Below are 17,780 nucleotides of genomic sequence, written 5' to 3'. Positions count from 1 at the left end.
AGGATAAGGAATTCAAGTTTAATTCTTTAGCAAGTTTCATTAAGATTTTTGAGAACAAGATCAAGATCATTTACAGGCTAAACTAAATAAATATATATATATATACACACACACACACTTAGCTAAAACCAAAGCTCAGTAAATCTATTATTCATAATGTCCTTTGTTTTAAACAAAACTAGCATGCTATCTCCCATTTTCTCTATATGTATGCAAACAGAAGGTTTTATATATAAGCAGGGTTTGTTTTCCCTGTTACTTTTTCCAGAAACACTGTTTTCTCCATGTCCTGTGGCTTAAGCGTTTGCTCTTCATGAAACCCCTCTCCGGAGCGCCCCCAAACACACAGGGGAATGGCCAAGACAGAAAGATAGGCAGGGCTGGAAACCAGAAATCGCAACTGATTCTCCAGAGAAGAGGTAATGAACAAATTATCCGATTTCAAAACTTCTGAAAGGCCTGGAGTTCAATTCACCCTGCACATTTCCACAGAGTGAAGCATGCTCTGTTCTCTTTAAGATACTGTGTGATAAATTACAGCAGAGTGGATGGAAGAAGAAAACAAAACTGGGAATATAATAGTTAACACCTGTATCATATTTATTGTTATTTATCAGAAGAAAGCAATAATAAAGGTTTATGAAAATATTAACTTCTGCTAGAAGACTCTAAATTTCATCTAAGTCACTCCAACCAACTGGAAGTAAAAATGTTGCCCTGGATAGTTTATCTCCTCCCCCTGCCTTTTCAGCTTCTGTTTTGTCACAGGCTAAGTATTCTGCCTTTTACAAAATACTCGTATCACTTAGCAATGTTCCCAGTTCCACCACCTGGATCCAGAAGTATGCGGCTGAAGCAGTCGTCAAGTTCTAATCCCAGAGTCATTAAATGACTTCCTTCTTCCCCTGATTATTCTGTTGTCTCTTATGCCAGTTCTTTTGGCAGCTGCACCTGTGATTTAAGCATTTGAAAAGAGGAGGAAAAATGAATCTTAGTTATTCAAGTGTTTTACAGCAAAAATGGCAAAATGTACATACCTCAAAAGGTATAAAGTGGATTAAAAAATCTGGCCAGAGAGTGCCCCCCACCCATCATGATAAAACAATAACCACAGCCACCACAGACTGGGCGTCTACTGATGACAGGGATAGATCCAAGGGCTCTGAGCACGTGGTGAAGCTTACAATGCAAACAAGAGAGGGCAGGTGCTAGAATCTGCCTGGTCCACTATGCAACTTACGAGTTGCATAATGCTATGCTATGCTATGCTATGCTCAGTCGCTTTAGTCATGTACATCTCTTTGTGACTCCGTGGACTATAGCCCACCAGTCTCCTCTGTCCATGGGATTCTCCAGGCAACAATACTAGAATGGGTTGCCATGCCCTCCTCCAGGGAGTTGCATAGTATTGGGCATCAATTCTCTCAGCTATAAAATCATAGTATTTTATTCACAAGGCTACCATGAGGATTAAGTGATGCAAGTTGGTAATCAATGCTAACACTTCTTTTTAAAGCATTTTCTCATTTCATCTTACGACCACCTTGTAAAGAGGGGATGGGCTCAGAGAGAACAGGCAATCTGCTTCAGGTCACCAGGATAGGAAGTGGCAGAGCTAGATGTGAACCTGGACCTGCCTGATTTCATTACTCATCTCAACCACCAAATAAACACCACTGTAAGAACATACAAATATGTTCTTTCCTCTTTAAAGTGAAGTGAAGTCGCTCAGTCGTGTCCGACTCTGTGATCCTGTGGACTGTAGCCTACCAGGCTCCTCCGTCCATGGGATTTTCCAAGCAAGAGTACTGGAGTGGGTTGCCAGTTCCTTCTTCAGGGGATCTTCCTGACCCAGGGATCGAACCCAGGTCTCCCACATTGTAGGCAGACACTTTACCATCTGAGCCACTAGGGAAGTCCTTCCTTTTTAAAATGTATTACTAATTTGACACTCACTAAATTTTACAGTGTTATTCAGAGAACCCTCCTCCAAGGCTTAAAAAAAAATTGCAAAAGAGTAGTGTAAGTCTGACTGAAAATCAACTTTGAGTTTTGTTTCATAGGAACAACTCAAAGATAAAGCAAGTTCTTAATAGGTTTCAATTGGTGTTATATCTAAGGAGAATGACTTATCCACCATGAAGGTAACTTTCAGAGAAAGCTGACTAAAGCCCAAAGGACCCTGAGATTTTGTATGATAATGACTTAAAAATATCTTTCCTCCTGTTGTCCATGTCCACCTGCCCATGTGATAGACCACTGCAGACATCTGCTATGGACTCTCTTCAGCCAGTTCTTTGCCTACAACTTTTGGACAAAAAGGTTTCCCAACACCCTGCCCACTGGGGAGAACCTTGGATGTGCTACTGTTGCCTGCATGGTCTTCAATCCATAGGGTCCTCCATGTGCTTCTGAGTCCCTCTCCCTCCCTCGTGCCAGACTTTCAGGAGGGGAGGGGTGTGACTGCAACTTGGTAGGGGTCACCCAAGGAGAACACCATCAGAGAAGAACACCAGTAAAATAAATAATGCCAGTTACTTAAATTAAGTGCAAAGCTGCAACAGAGAGTCAAAACTGTGTTCTTTCCATTGTCAAATGGAAAAAATATAGGTTATTTCATATATATATATATATATATATATATATATATATGCATAGATGGGTTCTCGATTAATAAAAATATTTTCAAGAGCATGACAGTGACCCAACATACTAAACCCAGAGACATACTGACATATTTAAAATGTGACCAAGTTGTGAGTTCAGATCACTGGGAAAAAGAATGAGTCACTGACCAGTGGTTAGCTACTTGGCAAAGAACTAAAACAGCAGACTTCTTGCTTCCTCCTTACTTCTAAAATCCAAGCCTTTAATTCATCTATAATATGGAATATTTTTTTATAAACCAAAAGCAGGGAAAAAGATAGGCAAATATTTAAATAAGATTTTAAAAAGTCATTTCCAAGCAGACCACAAAAGACTGAAAAAGAAATAAGGAAAAGATAACTAGATCTGATATTATAAAACTTTCAACAAACAAGAATCTACTCACATTATTGTTAGGGGGCCCTGTTCCCCCTTCACTTGTTTGTTAAAAATAGTATTTTTGTTAAGTGTGTATAGTATTACACAGTGTACACACACAGACATACACCCAGTGGCTGGGAGCAACTGGGCAGGATGAGAAGACCCGTTTCAGCAGGGGTTATTTAATTCAGCACACACAAATGGAGTTCCTGTTCCGGGTCAACACCTCAGTGGGTGCCTAGGACAGAGATGAGGAAGATCTACCTTGAGGAACTCGGAATCCACTAGGAGACCTAATGCTGTGTCTGTGAGAGCTGTCAACCTGAGGCATCAGGAGATAAGGTTTGCCATGGATGTCACTGAACTTTGAGTGTCCAAGTGCGGCCTTCAAGTAAGCAGCATCAGCATTGCCAAGGAACATGTCAGAAATGCAAATTCTCAGACCCCATCCAAGACCTACTGAACCAGAAACTCTGGAGATGGGCTCAGTAATCTGTATTCTATCTTCCAGGTGACTGTGATACATGCTAAAATGTGAGAATCACTATCATAGACTTTTAAAAAGTTGTACATAAAAAATTCCTTTTTTCCCACTTGGTATCAGGGAAGGGCAGCTCCTGGTCTGTATAATTCTGGTCCACTTATGCTCCTTTGAGATGAGTTTGAAATGTTACATTGCTTTCTTCCATGGAGACTCCCTCCATAAAGAGTGTAACATTGCTCAAGCTCTATTCTAGATTTGGCCTTGACTCTTGAAGATTCTCTTGGGTTTGGGTTCTTGGTGTTCTTCTTGTATTTTGTTTTGTTTTGTTTAGGCAAAAATATGGACAGAAAAAAGGAAGGAAATTAAGGGAACTCTGGGGGTTTTTGTGTTCCCAGGTGGCTCAGTGATAAAGAATCTGCCAGCCAAGCAGGGGACGAGGGTTCAGTCCCTGGGTTGGGAAGATCCCCTGAAGAAGGGAATGGCTAGCCATTCCAGTATTCTTGCCTAGAGAATTCCACGGACAGAGAAGCCTGGCAAGCTACAGTCCATGGAGTCGCAAAAGAGTTGGACATGACTTAGCACCAAACAACAACAACAAAACATTTGGGGCTTTAGACCTGAATGTATGAGAGAATGGAGATAATGTGAAAAATCTGGAACCAGAAACAACAACTACAGATCTAGAAACGGGAAGCTTGATTTGGGGACAGATTGAATAAAGGGACAGATTGGATTTCCCTGGTGGCTCAGATGGTAAAGCGTCTGTCTACAATGTGAGAGACCTGGGTTCGATCCCTGGGTGGGGAAGATTCCCTGGAGAAGGAAATGGCAACCCACTCCAGTACTCTTGCCTTGAAAATCCCATGGACGGAGGAGCTTGGTGCAGGCTACTACCCATGGGGTCGCAGAGTCGGGCATGACTGAGCAACTTCACTTTCACTTTCTTTGAATAAAGGTACTAAGAAAACCCTGAGCGACTTAAAGGGAAAGGGAAATTTGGAGATTGTCCTAGATTATGTGATAACTGAAACAGAGAAGATAAGATGGGGAAAAGGAGAAAATTGCAAAAGGATAGAATCTAGAAATCTTAGTTCAAAAGAAATAAGACATAATAAATGAGGCAAAGAAAAAATGGCCAGCGATGAAAACTCAGGAGTCTATCATCTTAAATTTTTGTACTCATAATGACTGCTAATGTGTCATAGAGTCTTTTGGCTAACCAAAGCTGCTTGGAAAATTATTATCCTGAAATCTTTCTGAAGGAAAAACTTAATTGTATCTTTAGGCACCTGGCTGAAACCAGTCCAGATACACATAAGTGAGCCGAAAGTAAAGTTAAGTGAATAATAAAACAGTTGGGCTTCCCAGGTGGCGCAGTGGTGAAGGAATCCACCTGCCAATGTAGGAGATGCCAAACATGTAGGTTCGCTCAGTGAGTCAGAAGATCCCCTGGAGAAGGAAATGGCAACCACTCCAGTATTCTTGCCTGGAAAATCCCATGGACAGAAGAGCCTGGTGAACTACAGTCCACAGGGTCACAAAGAGTTGGACACGACTGAGCAACTGAACCTGGACGCATTAAAACAGTTGTCTTGTTTGGCACCAAAGGTTGCATAGCAACGCACCAGTCATAGCAAACACCCTCTTTCAACAACACAAGAGAAGACTCTACACATGGACATCACCAGATGGCCAACACCGAGATCAGATTGATTATATTCTTTGTAGCCAAAGGTGGAGAAGCTCTATACAGTCAGCAAAAACAAGACCAGGAACTGACTGTTGCTCAGATCATGAATTATTTATTGCCAAATTTAGACTTAAATTGAAGAAAGTAAGGAAAACCACTAGACCATTCAGGTATGACCTAAATCAAATCCCTTACGATTATACAGTGGAAGTAAGAAATAGATTTAAGGGACTAGATCTGATAGACAGCGTGCCTGATGAACTATGGACAGAGGTTCGTGACATTGTACAGGAGACAGGGATCAAGATCATCCCCAAGAAAAAGAAATGCAAAAAAGCAAAATGGCTATCTGAGGAGGCCTTACAAATAGCCGGGAAAAGAAGAGATGTGAAAAGCAAAGGAGAAAAGGAAAGATATACATATCTGAATGCAGAGTTCCAAAGAATAGCAAGGAGAGGTAAGAAAGCCTTCTTCAGTGATCAGTGCAAAGAAATACAGGAAAACAATAGAATGGGAAAGAATAGAGATCTCTTCAAGAAAATTAGAGATACCAAGGGAACATTTCATGCAAAGATGGGCTCGATAAAGGACAGAAATGGTATGGACCTAACAGAAGCAGAAGACATTAAGAAGAGGTGGCAGGAATACACAGAAGAACTGTACAAAAAAGATCTTCATGACCCAGATAATCACGATGGTGTGATCAGTCACCTAGAGCCATACATCCTGGAATGTGAAGTCAAGTGGGCCTTAGAAAGCATCACTACGAACAAAGCTAGTGGAGGTGATGGAATTCCAGTTGAGCTCTTTCAAATCCTGAAAGATGATGCTGTGAAAGTGCTGCACTCAATATGCCAGCAAATTTGGAAAATGCAGCAGTGGCCACAGGACTGGAAAAGGTCAGTTTTCATTCCAATCCCAAAGAAAGGCAATGCCAAAGAATGCTCAAACTACCGCACAATTGCACTCATCTCACATGCTAGTAAAGTAATGCTCAAAATTCTCCAAGCCAGGCTTCAGCAATACATGAACCATGAATTTCCAGATATTCAAGCTGGTTTTAGAAAAGGCAGAGGAACCAGAGATAAAATTGCTAACATCCGCTGGATCATCAAAAAAGCAAGAGAGTTCCAGAAAAAAACATGTATTTCTGCTTTGCTGACTATGCCAAAGCCTTTGACTGTGTGGATCATGACAAACTTTGGAAGATTCTGAAACAGATGGGAATACTAGACCACCTGACTTGCCTCTTGAGAAATCTGTATCCAAGTCAGGAAGCAACAGTTAGAACTGGACATGGAACAACAGACTGGTTCCAGATAGGAAAAGGAGTACGTCAAGGCTGTATATGGTCACCCTGCTTATTTAACTTATATGCAGAATACATCATGAGAAACACTGGGCTGGATGAAGCACAAGCTGGAATCAAGATTGCTGGGAGAAATATCAATAACCTCAGATATGCAGATGACACCACCCTTATGGCAGAAAGTGAAGAGGAACTAAGAGCCTCTTGATGAAAGTGAAAGAGGAGAGTGAAAAAGTTGGCTTAAAACTCAACATTCAGAAAACGAAGATCATGGCATCTGGTCCCATCACTTCATGGCAAATAGATGGAGAAACAGTGGGAATAGTGTCAGACTTTATTTTGGGGGGCTCCAAAATCACTGCAGATGGTGACTGCAGCCATAAAATTAAAAGATTCTTGCTCCTTGGAAGACAGTTATGACCAACGTAGACAGCATATTAAAAAGCAGAGACATTACTTTGCCAACAAAGGTTCGTCTAGTCAAGGCTATGGTTTTTCCAGTAGTCATGTACGGATGTGAGAGCTGGACTACAAAGAAAGCTGAGTGCAGAAGAATTGATGTTTTTGAACTGTGGTGTTGGAGAAGACTCTTGAGAGTCCCTTAGACTGCAAGGAGATCCAACCAGTCCATCCTAAAGGAAATCAGTCCTGAGTATTCACTGGAAGGACTGATGTTGAAGCTGACACTCCAATACTTAGGCCACCTGATGTGAAGAGTTGACTCATTGGAAAAGACCCTGATGCTGGGAAAGACTGAGGGCAGGAGGAGAAGGGGATGACAGAGGATGAGATGGTTGGATGGCATGACCAACTCAATGGACATGAGTTTGAGTAAACTCCAGAAGTTGGTGATGGACAGGGAGGCCTGGCATGCTGCAGTCCATGGGGTCACAAAGAGTCGGACACAACTGAACGACTGAACTGAACTGAACCGAAAGGTTGCATAGTGTTAGTTGCTCAGTTGTGTCCGACTCTTTGCAACCTCATGGACTGTAGCCCGCCAGGCTCCTCTGTCCACAGGGATTTTCCAGGCAAGAATACTGGAGTGGGTTGCTATGCCCTCCTCCAAGAGATCCTCCTGCCCCAGGGATCAAACCTGTGATCCCCTGGAAAAGGGAATGGCTACCCACTCCAGTATTCTTGCCTAGAAAATCCCCATGGACAGAGGAGCCTGGTGGGCTACAGTCCATGGGGTTGCAAAGAGTAGGATACAACTGAGCAACTGACACTTTCACTTCCAAAAATTGCATATGATATAAATGCAGTTGGTCTCTGTAAATTATATAGTTTCTGCACATGAGATTTCTATCTCAGTGCAAGTACAGATACTCATCTGGGATGGCTGGCAGTGAGCAGGCCACCAAATTTTTTAAGTTGAAAGGAAATCATATATTTATCAATGAAGGATATGTCTATACCAGTCTAACATCTTTCTTTTGGGCTGGCATCATATTGACTCAGAGTTACCAACTCAGAGGGAAATAAATTAGTGATTAATAAATTCAGTTAGATAAGACAAAGTCCTTTAAAACATAGCTAAACACAACAACACAATAAACTAAAAAATTCTACAGGAGTCCAATAAGCAATCCAAATGAGTGAAAAAGGCCAGGTTCCAGGAAGTGGGGCATGGTGGAGACTGAGTTAAAACTGGAGAGTCCATTACCTATCTCAAGGGAGAAACCACCACCAATTCAGCTTATTTGTGCCATGCATATTCAGGCCCATGTGGCTAGATCTGATGTTTCAAATGCTGCCAGATACGTGGATATTATCGCGGGATATTTTATAATTTGTACAATAATACTCCAGCCAAACAAAATAGGCCTGCAGGTTGGGTTTTAAGTCCTCTAGTTTTCAATACCTGGCCCACAGAATACATCTCTCTTAAAATGATTTAAACAGGCAATGTCTTGGAGGAGGCAGCACTTGAGCCAAGAAAGAATACAGATTTTGTCCTTTATTTTCTGCTAGCAACTTCAATTCTGGAATCCCAAGTCAGAAGCATGTGATGGGGAGAGAATAAACATTAAAAGGGAAAAAAAACCCATAAATTTAAAATATAAACTGAGTATTTCATGATCTATGCTCTAGAAAATACAAAAATAATATCTCCAAGTCAATGAGAGAAAAAAAACTTTTTTCCTTTAAGAGTAAATAAGTTCTAAGTATGTTTATGGACATTTAGAGTTTTAGGTAGGAGCATCAGTAGAAAGAATGACAAGATTTCTAAATTGAATTTTAACTTCATATTTGAAAATCTGGTGGTTTAAAGAACATCTCTGTCCTCCAATCAAGAGGGGAGGGGGAACCCCCATAATCTTTAGTTTTACCTCCTTAAAGTGAGTGTCGCTGTGTCTCATTTGACCAGCCAAAAATAGCTCTTTTCTGCTGAGATCCTGAAATTTCACCACAGATGGCATTTACAATATTTCACCGAGTCTAAGATGCGCGTTTTCTGATGTTTCCATATCCCCTACATCAGAAAGCATCTCACAGTCAATAGTGTTTTATAGTAGCTGGCTGCAGGCGGCCGCACAAGCACAGTATAGCTTTTCATACCATTAGCACTTCCACTGCTGTGTCCTGCTGGAATTAAATACACGCAGAGGTATTTAAAATACCCTTAAAGGATGACAAAGCAAATAGGAGAAATTGTGTTGGGTCTGTAAGAATTCTTTCTACTCTTTCAAACTTCCACACATTTCAAATGATTTCAAAAGAAAAAGATAAAAAAATGTCTTTTAAGAGAGACTGTACTAAGAGTCAGCATTAAAGCAGACATTTATTATGTATGCAGCAAGGCACAAAAATGCAGCAGTACCAAGCGAACTGATGTCAGTCAAGTGAATTTTTGTCAGCTGGATGATGCATTTTCACATTTTTCTTGCAGAGCATTTTATAGGACCACGCTGATGAAGTTGTGTGGTATTTTGTATCTAAGATACATGTCAAGAGATGTCTATTGCAAGCCAAGCCAGGCAACTGAAAGCAGGAGAAGATGCCAATCCCATGGAATAGATAAAAGACATTTCAAAGCAAAGACTGATGTACAAGACCCCCATTCACAAACTGTATCAGAGTTCACTTTGCTATGTATTTTTCTTTCTGAGTGGACATTAAACACACACACACAACTTAAAACTGATACCAATCAAGAACTTATTGAAAATAGTAAATGTAGTACTTACTAGAGTATGGCAGTTTGGTGATTATTACCGTGAATTTATCTTAATACCTTTTGCTCTAGAATCTAGACTCAAAGCTGAAGTGTCCTCAGTTAACTAAAAGGCAGAGAGTATCTTGACCATGAAAATGAGAAAACCAACACTGTAAGCTCCATGCGGTTACGACTATACCTGTCTTACTCACTGCTCATGGTGCCTGACACATGGCAGCACTAGACAAGTATTTATTACAAATGGATGATGAAATTCAGCCCACTCCAGGCAAAGCAGATTTGCTCAGGAGAATCTTCCTTCCGAGGGCTTCCCTGGTCACTCAGATGATAAAGAATCTGCCTGCAATGAAGGAGACCTGGGTTTGATTCCTGGGTCGAAAAGATTCCCTGGAGAACAGAATGGCTACCCACTCCAGTATTCCTGCCTGGAGAATTCCACAAACAAAGGAGCCTGGCAGGCTACAGTCCATGGGTCGCAAAGACTCGGCCATGACTGATCACTTTCACTTTTTTTTCATATTCCTTCAGAAGGCAGGGAGAGGGGTCAGATGATCATCTAACCTTCATCCTTTTGTCTACTCCGAGTCTACATTCCACCTTTAATGCAGATTTTAAAAAGACTTCTCTTTACTCTTTTCGGACCAGTGCTATTTTCTGACTGTCTAGCCACCACGGCAGCCGGGATTTGCCTTGACAACTGGTTACAGAGTGATAGCCCTAGCCTCTCTCAAAACAGCACCCTGATTCACCCCCTGCAGAGGTCTGGCTGCCTGGAGAAGAGCAGGTGCAGAAAGTGTTGATACTGTGCCCAAGGGCAGGCAGAGATCTCCGGCCCGATCTCATGTGACCTCTAGCACTCTCAGCCTGGCCCCTGCCACAGGAAGACTCAGAATCCCTCTAAGTCACAGCTGAAAGTCATCTTTGATTTAGAAGAAGGAAATATTGTCAATTCTGTATTTCTAGGGGATGGGAATAAGGGACATACATATATATGTGAATAAGTAACAATCATATTTGTGGATTTTTTTTTGCGGGAGGCCATACAACACAGCTTGAAGGATCTTAGTTCATGGACCAGGGATTGAACCTGGGCCCTCAGCTATGAGAGTGCTAAATCCTAACCACTGGGCTGCCAGCAAACTCCCTGTATTGTCTTAGAATATAAATCTCTTTAAAGCAGGGGAAAAAACAAGCTTACATGGAAATGGTTCAACTATCTTGAAAAAACTGTGACTCTCTGATGGCATAACATATTGACTATTTTATTAATGTAATATTGTGGCTAAATTACATATTAGATTTTAAAACAATGCAGTTAATTATCAACCACCTGTGGCCATTGGACACACAACTTTCAGCCTCTATAAATCCCCTCATAGTAATGACTATAAAAAAATTTATTTCTGTAACTTAAGCTGAAAGGAATGGAACATTTTTGTCTGTCAGCAGTAGTAACAGTGAGTCATAATAAGAAAACTGAAATAACAGTAAAATATTTTAAAGCTCCATTTATTCATGGAGACATTAATCTTAAATTTATTATTGTCCGCCTACCTAAAATATAAAGAGTATAATTGCAATAGCAGGTGGTATCCACTCATCTACTGAAAAAGAACTTTTTAAAGCCCTACAGAAGCACTTATCCACAAATGACTGGCCTAATTAGGCCTCATTCTTACTTATTTCTGCAGCAGTTCCCTGGGGATCTCAGCTTGTCAGTTCTGTGTGGCAGGAGTGAACAAAAGCTTGACCAGGGATGCTCAGGACTGAATTTCAAAGTCAACTCAACCACTTCTGAGTCTTTTCTAGAAATGTTATTTAACATCTCTAAGCCTCAATTTCCTTCTTATAAAACAGGGAGAATAATAATACCTACCTTACAGGATTGTTAAGGTGATTGTAAGAGTTAATTCATATAATGGATGTGGCCCATACTAAATGCTTCATAAATGTGGGCTGTTAGTATCCTGGTTACAGCAGTCATATAGATTGTGTCTTTGAGGATAACCAATAATTTAGATCTACCAGTAATGCTGACGGGTTTCCCTCAGTTAGTGACAATTAGTGAGAATGTCCTGGTGTTAAAACGAACAGGGAATAGAGTCGGGAGAGATTTACTGTAGCCCTGTGTTCACCATTTCTCCCTTCTCCTACTTACAGGTTTAAGATAGGCGATGTTACTGTGACGAATGTCGTTCAAGAGCTGATCTCGGGGGGTAATTTCCACCAACGGGGGTGGCCTGTTTCTCGGCACGGGTTTGAGCGTTTTGATCACATCTTTGAGATTGGTTTTCTCAGGTGGCTCTCTGGCTTCTGGCATCCGAGATTTGCGCTGGATCCTCTTCAGCTTCACCACGTGGAAGGAGTCGGGGTCCGTCCTGTACTTCGGCGGCTGCGATGGTTTTTTTGTCACTTCATTTTGTCGACTGAAGGGGGCTGCTTGGGGGTTGGGAGGTCGAGGAGGAGGAGTCTGGAGGAACTCCTGCGTCCGGGAATCCGGCATTGGTCCTCCCAGCATCTCCCACATCCCAGGGGGCAGCCCCAGCCCATTCTCCAACATGGCAATTAACTTCCTCTGCTCTTTGAGCTGCTGCTGTTTCTGTTCTTCTTGCCTTTTCTGCCTTTGTCTATCCTGATTCCTGGTGAGCAGATTGGTAACCACCATTCTGGGACCTGGAAGCTCAAAATGGTAGCCCATCTTCAGGAGAGTGTTATTCGCTTTCAAAAGCCTGGCTATTTCCATTTCAGCGTGGTGGCCCAGCATATGTCTCTGATTGTGAAACCGAAGTTCGGTGAGTGTCTCGTTAAACTGGAGACACCGCATGATGGCCACGATGCCCTTGCCTGTGATGAAATTGGACTCTATGTTGAGAGTGCTAATGCTCCTATTTTCACGCAACATGTTAGCCAAGGCGAATGCTACGTTCTCATCCGCACCCACGTTCGCTAAACTGAAGGTTCTGACGTGTTTGTTTTTCTTCATTGCGTTGACAAAGTCCAGCAACATTTCTTTGGGGATGTTTTCAATGTTGTTCAGGTTGAGTTCCTTCATGTCAGGGTCATTTTGTCTCACTCGCCTTAAGCTCCCATCCAGGTCCGTTTGGTTTCCGGAGGGCCTTGCACTTACTTTCAAAAAACTGGTATCTAGAGCTAACTTCTTGGGATCCAATTTTGATATTTTTTTCTCAATTTTGTCTTGAGCCTCTGGTCTGCCTTTCTGTTCTTCAGTTACTTTACTAGTTACCTGTTGGCCCGTGTTCTCACCATTTTTTATTTGCTCCTTTATCTCACCTTCCTCCCCTCTTTTTGTTTGATCACTCTCTTCACTGTCTTCTTTTCCTTCATCTTCTTCTTCATCTTCTGCATCATCTTCTTCATCTTCCCCCTCATCTTCATTATCATCATTATTTGTTTCTTGGACATTGTCACTGCCCTGTGATTCTCTTTTATGGGCAATGATTTCACTGTTAAGTTTTTCTTTTAAATACTGGGACATATTTTTATTGCTTTTGCCTATCGCTTCATGCTGTTCTTGAGTTTTTTCCTAAAAGAGAAATTTAGAAAGGTTAGAATACGTAGCAGTGAAGAAATATGAAGAAGAGCAGTATCTATTGAAGATAATAAAAAGATTGCTTAGTGAAAAAAATAATAAGCTCTAGGTATAGTATTCTTTTTGTTTACATGTATATTTATGTGTATATATGAATATGTATACATGTACACACTATATATATATGTGTGTTTGTAAATGTATATGAGAAACAGACTGTTGTAATGTTTATCAAATTAATAGTTATCCTTGAGGAAGAGAGGTAACTAAGATAACTGAGGAAGGGATGGGGGGATTTTAACTTTTTATATACTTCTAAACTGAGACTTTTTTCTGAAACAAAGTATGTCTTTGTTAGTTGTTTTATAAGCAAATACAACCAAAATAAAGGTAAATTTTTATAGGCACACAGACAGACACACATTTTTTTGGTTGTGTTTTTCTCCTCCCATGTATTAAAATTAAACCCAGTTAATTTTGTTTTCAGACCCTCTATTGTTTTTAAAGATAGTGTTCAGTTCCAGAAGCAGTTAAAAATTATTTTTGAAAACCTTATGGAATTATTTATCCATTCACTGAAGTCTTTGTTTTGTATACAGCTGAATAGGAATTTTGTATTCAATAACTCTGTGTTACACAGTAATTTCCTTATTGGCCTAACCAAAATTTACATACCTAATATGTTTGCCAATCTAATATAATGTGCACAACAAATTTCCCTGAAAATGAAAGATATTGTGGGGGAAATGAGAGCAGTTTGATATTTTGGAATATACCAAAACCGTTGTCTTTGATTTTTTGTCTGCTTAGCTCTGTGAAAACTGCCCAGATACTTCAGGCACAGGCTTTCCAGTCCAGTTCCTTTGGAAGGAAAGTTCTAGGAGGCAAAGCCAGCTATAAAAGGGGACAAAATTACCAGAGATTTAGAAAAAAAAAAAACTGCTTAGTTTGGAAAGGAAAATAAAAGCCTCTTATCAATAATGTTTATTAGATGTTTACACATTAATTACACACTTTCCCATAAAGGATGTGTACCTCATAGGTGTCATTTTGAAAGCTGGTGTAGCAGTTTGACCCAGAGGCTTATGTGAGCAAGAACTTAATCTGTGGAGAAGGAAATGGGTAAAGGGGGCCAATTATAGAGCTACAGATGGGAACTACATTTTTAATGGTGAGTATACTGTATATGGATCTTCCCAGGTGGCTCAGTCATAAAGAATCCGCCTACCAATGCAGAAGACATAGAAGACATGGATTCGATCCTCCTTGGGTCAGGAAGATCCCCTGGAAGAGGAAATAGCAACCCACTCCAGTATTCTAGCCTGGAAAATTTCATGGACAGAGTACCTGGCAGGCTACAATCCATGGGGTTGCAAAGAATCAGACATGACTTAGCAACTGAGAATAATACTGTATGTACAAATAGAAACGTATAATGTTGTATATGTGAAACCTGTGTTATAAACTAATATTATTTCAATAAAATATAAGGCTAAAATTAAAGAAAGACCTTGATTTTACTGCTCATAACATCAGAGGTTGGAATTGACAGTTGACATGTAACCTACCTAAAGTTTTCTCTGCATTTCCCATTTGTCTCAGCAGGGGGAGCCAACCATTAAGCTACCTGTGGCGGATCCATTTCGATATTTGGCAAAACTAATACAATATTGTAAAGTTTAAAAATAAAACAAAATTTAAAAAAAAAAGTACCCAAGTTTGTTTTTCTCGGAAATTGGTATTCATGTAGAATTGGCTTTTACTCGAGTTGTAAACTGTCTATAAATTGTACCTTAAACTCTAACTTGGTAAAGCCAGCAACTTATTTTCTTAAGTGCTGCTGCTGCTGCTGCTAAGTCACTTCAGTCGTGTCCGACTCTGTGCAACCCCACAGACGGCAGCCCACCAGGCTCCCCCGTCCCTGGGATTCTCCGGGCAAGAACAATGGAGTGAGTTGCCATTTCCTTCTCCAGTGCATGAAAGTGAAAAGTGAAAGTGAAGTCGCTCAGTCGTGTCCGACTTTTAGCGACCCCATGGACTGCACCCCACCAGGCTCTTCTGTCCATGGGATTTTCCAGGCAAGAGTACTCGAGTTGGGTGCCATTGCCTTCTCCTTCTTAAGTGCAGTACATGTTTAAACTCTCCTGACCATGAAATCAGTTTATAACTTTACTAAAATTTCAGCTAGTATGATGGTAATGTGACAAGATGTACCTACCAAAAATAAATCAGCAGGCATAACTACAAGAGACTTTACCTGTGAGGATCTCTGTTTTCTTTTTGCCAAGTCACTTTTAAGTGAAACATTAAAAAAATATGCTGATATGCACTTCTAGTTTTCATATAAGGAACATATTTAAAGAAAGTACTATCTTTAAAACAGCCTAATAGGATCAACTTCCTAAACTCACCACTGATACCCAATGCACTGTGGTAATGGATTTTTTGTTACTGGACTTGGTTTAATTGCAGGGTATGTGGCTGAACTTGAGGGGGACTGTGACATACTTGAGATTGTATGTGAAATAGTGCATATATACACATGTGCCAGAAGGAGGACAAAGAGCTTTCTTCAGCATCGTAAAGGGTCCTGTGAGTCAAAAAAAAGCATAAAAGACAAATGCTTCTGGGTTATGAGTTAATTCATTAAATATTAATTTCATGCCTACAGAATACAGGTTTTCCTACACAAGAAACCCCCAGCAATTTTTTAAAAGAGATATTTACAAGAAATTACCACTTTTCCCCTCCCAATTATACTATGTAAGTGTTCTAGAAAGTTCTGATCTGGCATAGGATTAAATATTATGATTTATGTATAAACGTCAACAAAACAAGACAAAACATGGAGTCTTGAGAAAAGACAGTTACAACAGGGACACGCATCAGCCCGGGCCAGGAAGCCATTTCTCCCTTGTACACAAATCCCCACTTACCTTGGTTGGCACAAAGGTGAGAGGAACACGTTCGTCTTCCAGCATGCGTCTGGATGCCTTTTGCCAATACATATAATCAACGAGAGATTTATGGTCGAAGTTCCCTGTTGGTGGCTTGTCGGTCTGATCCTTCTGAATCATTCCCACGGGAAGCCTGGGGTCAGGGGCCATCACCTCCATTTCCGACTGTAGTTCTTTGAGCTCTTCTGGGGACAAGGTGGCCAAGATTTCTTCTTCATCAATCTCCCCATCGATTTCTTCTTGATCTGAACTCCTGCTATGTTCTGACATGACTCTGTTCAATACTTTTCTATCTTACTACAAGAGGAGAAATAATCAACAAAGATTTAAAAAAAGAAAAAACTCTCTCAAGAAGTTCCCCGTTAGTAAGTATCCCAGGTCAATACCACCTTGATGAGGTTTCCCTCCCCACCAAGAACCCCAGTGGTGCTTGCTGAGCTGCTAGGGGTGACTGCAACTAAGTTCATGCCGTAACTATATTAAGCAGGGCTTGGCTGGAGACGGTCAATTTATGGAACTACTATGCTCCTCTCTTCAGCAGCTTGAGTCAGCTGTGCAAATCCATCTGACATTTCAGTACAGCTGCTTAGGTTTGCCAGGCCTCCCAAACCTCTACAGGAGTACATTCTTAGTTCTCTTCCTTCCTATACAAATTCATGCAGCCCATACACATACCCAAGTACTGCAGGAGAGGCCACTTCTTATTTAAATGATGAAAGCAACTTACAATATTTCAGAAGAAAAATCCAAACAGCGACTTGAGGTCTATTGAAGTGAAAAATTCATTTGAAGGTGGAAATCAAGCTCTCAGGCTTGCCTCTTGACTACCATGAGACTCTGGAAGCCGATAAAACAGCACACAGGCGAGCAGAGGTCTGGCTATGTTACTCACCCACGGCGTAAGCTGAACCTCTGCAAGATACCCTTATTTGCATCCAGATCCTGTGATCTAACAGATGGGGATGAGCAGCACTTGAATTTCACTATGAGTGAGGAATTTAATATTTTAAATAATTTGTTTTTCTTATTAAATATCCATTAAGCCAGGATAAAAATGTAAATGGATCTAAATGGAAATATTAAAAAAAAAACTCAAACCATTAAAGTACTGGAAGCAATTATGAAAATATTTTCTTTTTCATAACTTCAGAGGACAATATGGCAATATTTATCCAAATGAAAAATGCATACTCTCTTTGACCAAATGCATACTTTCAGTGTGTAGGAATGTATTCTACAGATATACCCCCCACATGGGTGAAATAATAGATGTGTACAAAGCAGTGTATTGTATGCTATTATTTATGTCATAAAGCATAAAAACAATGTACGTATATATATTCATACAAACTTTATCAATAGATCCTTGGAAAGATACACAAGAAACCAATACTAGTGGATGCTATTGGAGAAAGAAATGGGTTGTCTGGGGGACAGGACTAGGAAAATAGACTTTGTTACTGTATACCTTTTATAAGTGCAAATTTTGAAACATAAATATAGTGCCTACTCAAAAATTTACATTTATTGTATAAAACTTAGGATAACACATGGAAGCATAAAACTTCCCCTTATTGCACCA

The 17,780-nt window shown here is 40.4% G+C and overlaps 1 protein-coding gene across 3 annotated transcripts; it reads right to left on the bottom strand.

Moving 5' to 3' along the window:
• Positions 1-576: 576 nt before the first annotated feature.
• Positions 577-17,087, bottom strand: LMOD3 (leiomodin 3). Of its 3 annotated transcripts, none has more exons than XM_024982546.2 (4): positions 16,874-17,087; positions 16,178-16,495; positions 11,850-13,235; positions 577-951 (listed from the first exon to the last, which is right to left on the bottom strand). In XM_024982546.2, exons 2-4 carry the CDS (start codon positions 16,466-16,468, stop codon positions 925-927), a joined length of 1,704 nt encoding a protein of 567 aa, XP_024838314.1. In that variant the 5' UTR covers positions 16,469-16,495; positions 16,874-17,087; the 3' UTR covers positions 577-924. The 3 variants fall into 3 exon arrangements, 2 of the variants coding, with proteins under 2 accessions (XP_024838314.1, NP_001093802.1); NM_001100332.1 differs by having other exon boundaries at positions 16,926-17,054; XR_001494720.3 differs by lacking the exon at positions 16,874-17,087 and adding an exon at positions 9,702-10,031 and having other exon boundaries at positions 862-951; positions 16,178-16,679.
• Positions 17,088-17,780: the final 693 nt, after the last annotated feature.

The sequence above is a fragment of the Bos taurus genome, chromosome 22, assembly GCF_002263795.3.
Source record: "Bos taurus isolate L1 Dominette 01449 registration number 42190680 breed Hereford chromosome 22, ARS-UCD2.0, whole genome shotgun sequence".
NCBI lineage: Eukaryota > Metazoa > Chordata > Mammalia > Artiodactyla > Bovidae > Bos > Bos taurus.
The sequence above is the reverse complement of the archived record's forward strand: the minus strand, read 5'-3'. Positions and strand labels throughout refer to the sequence as shown.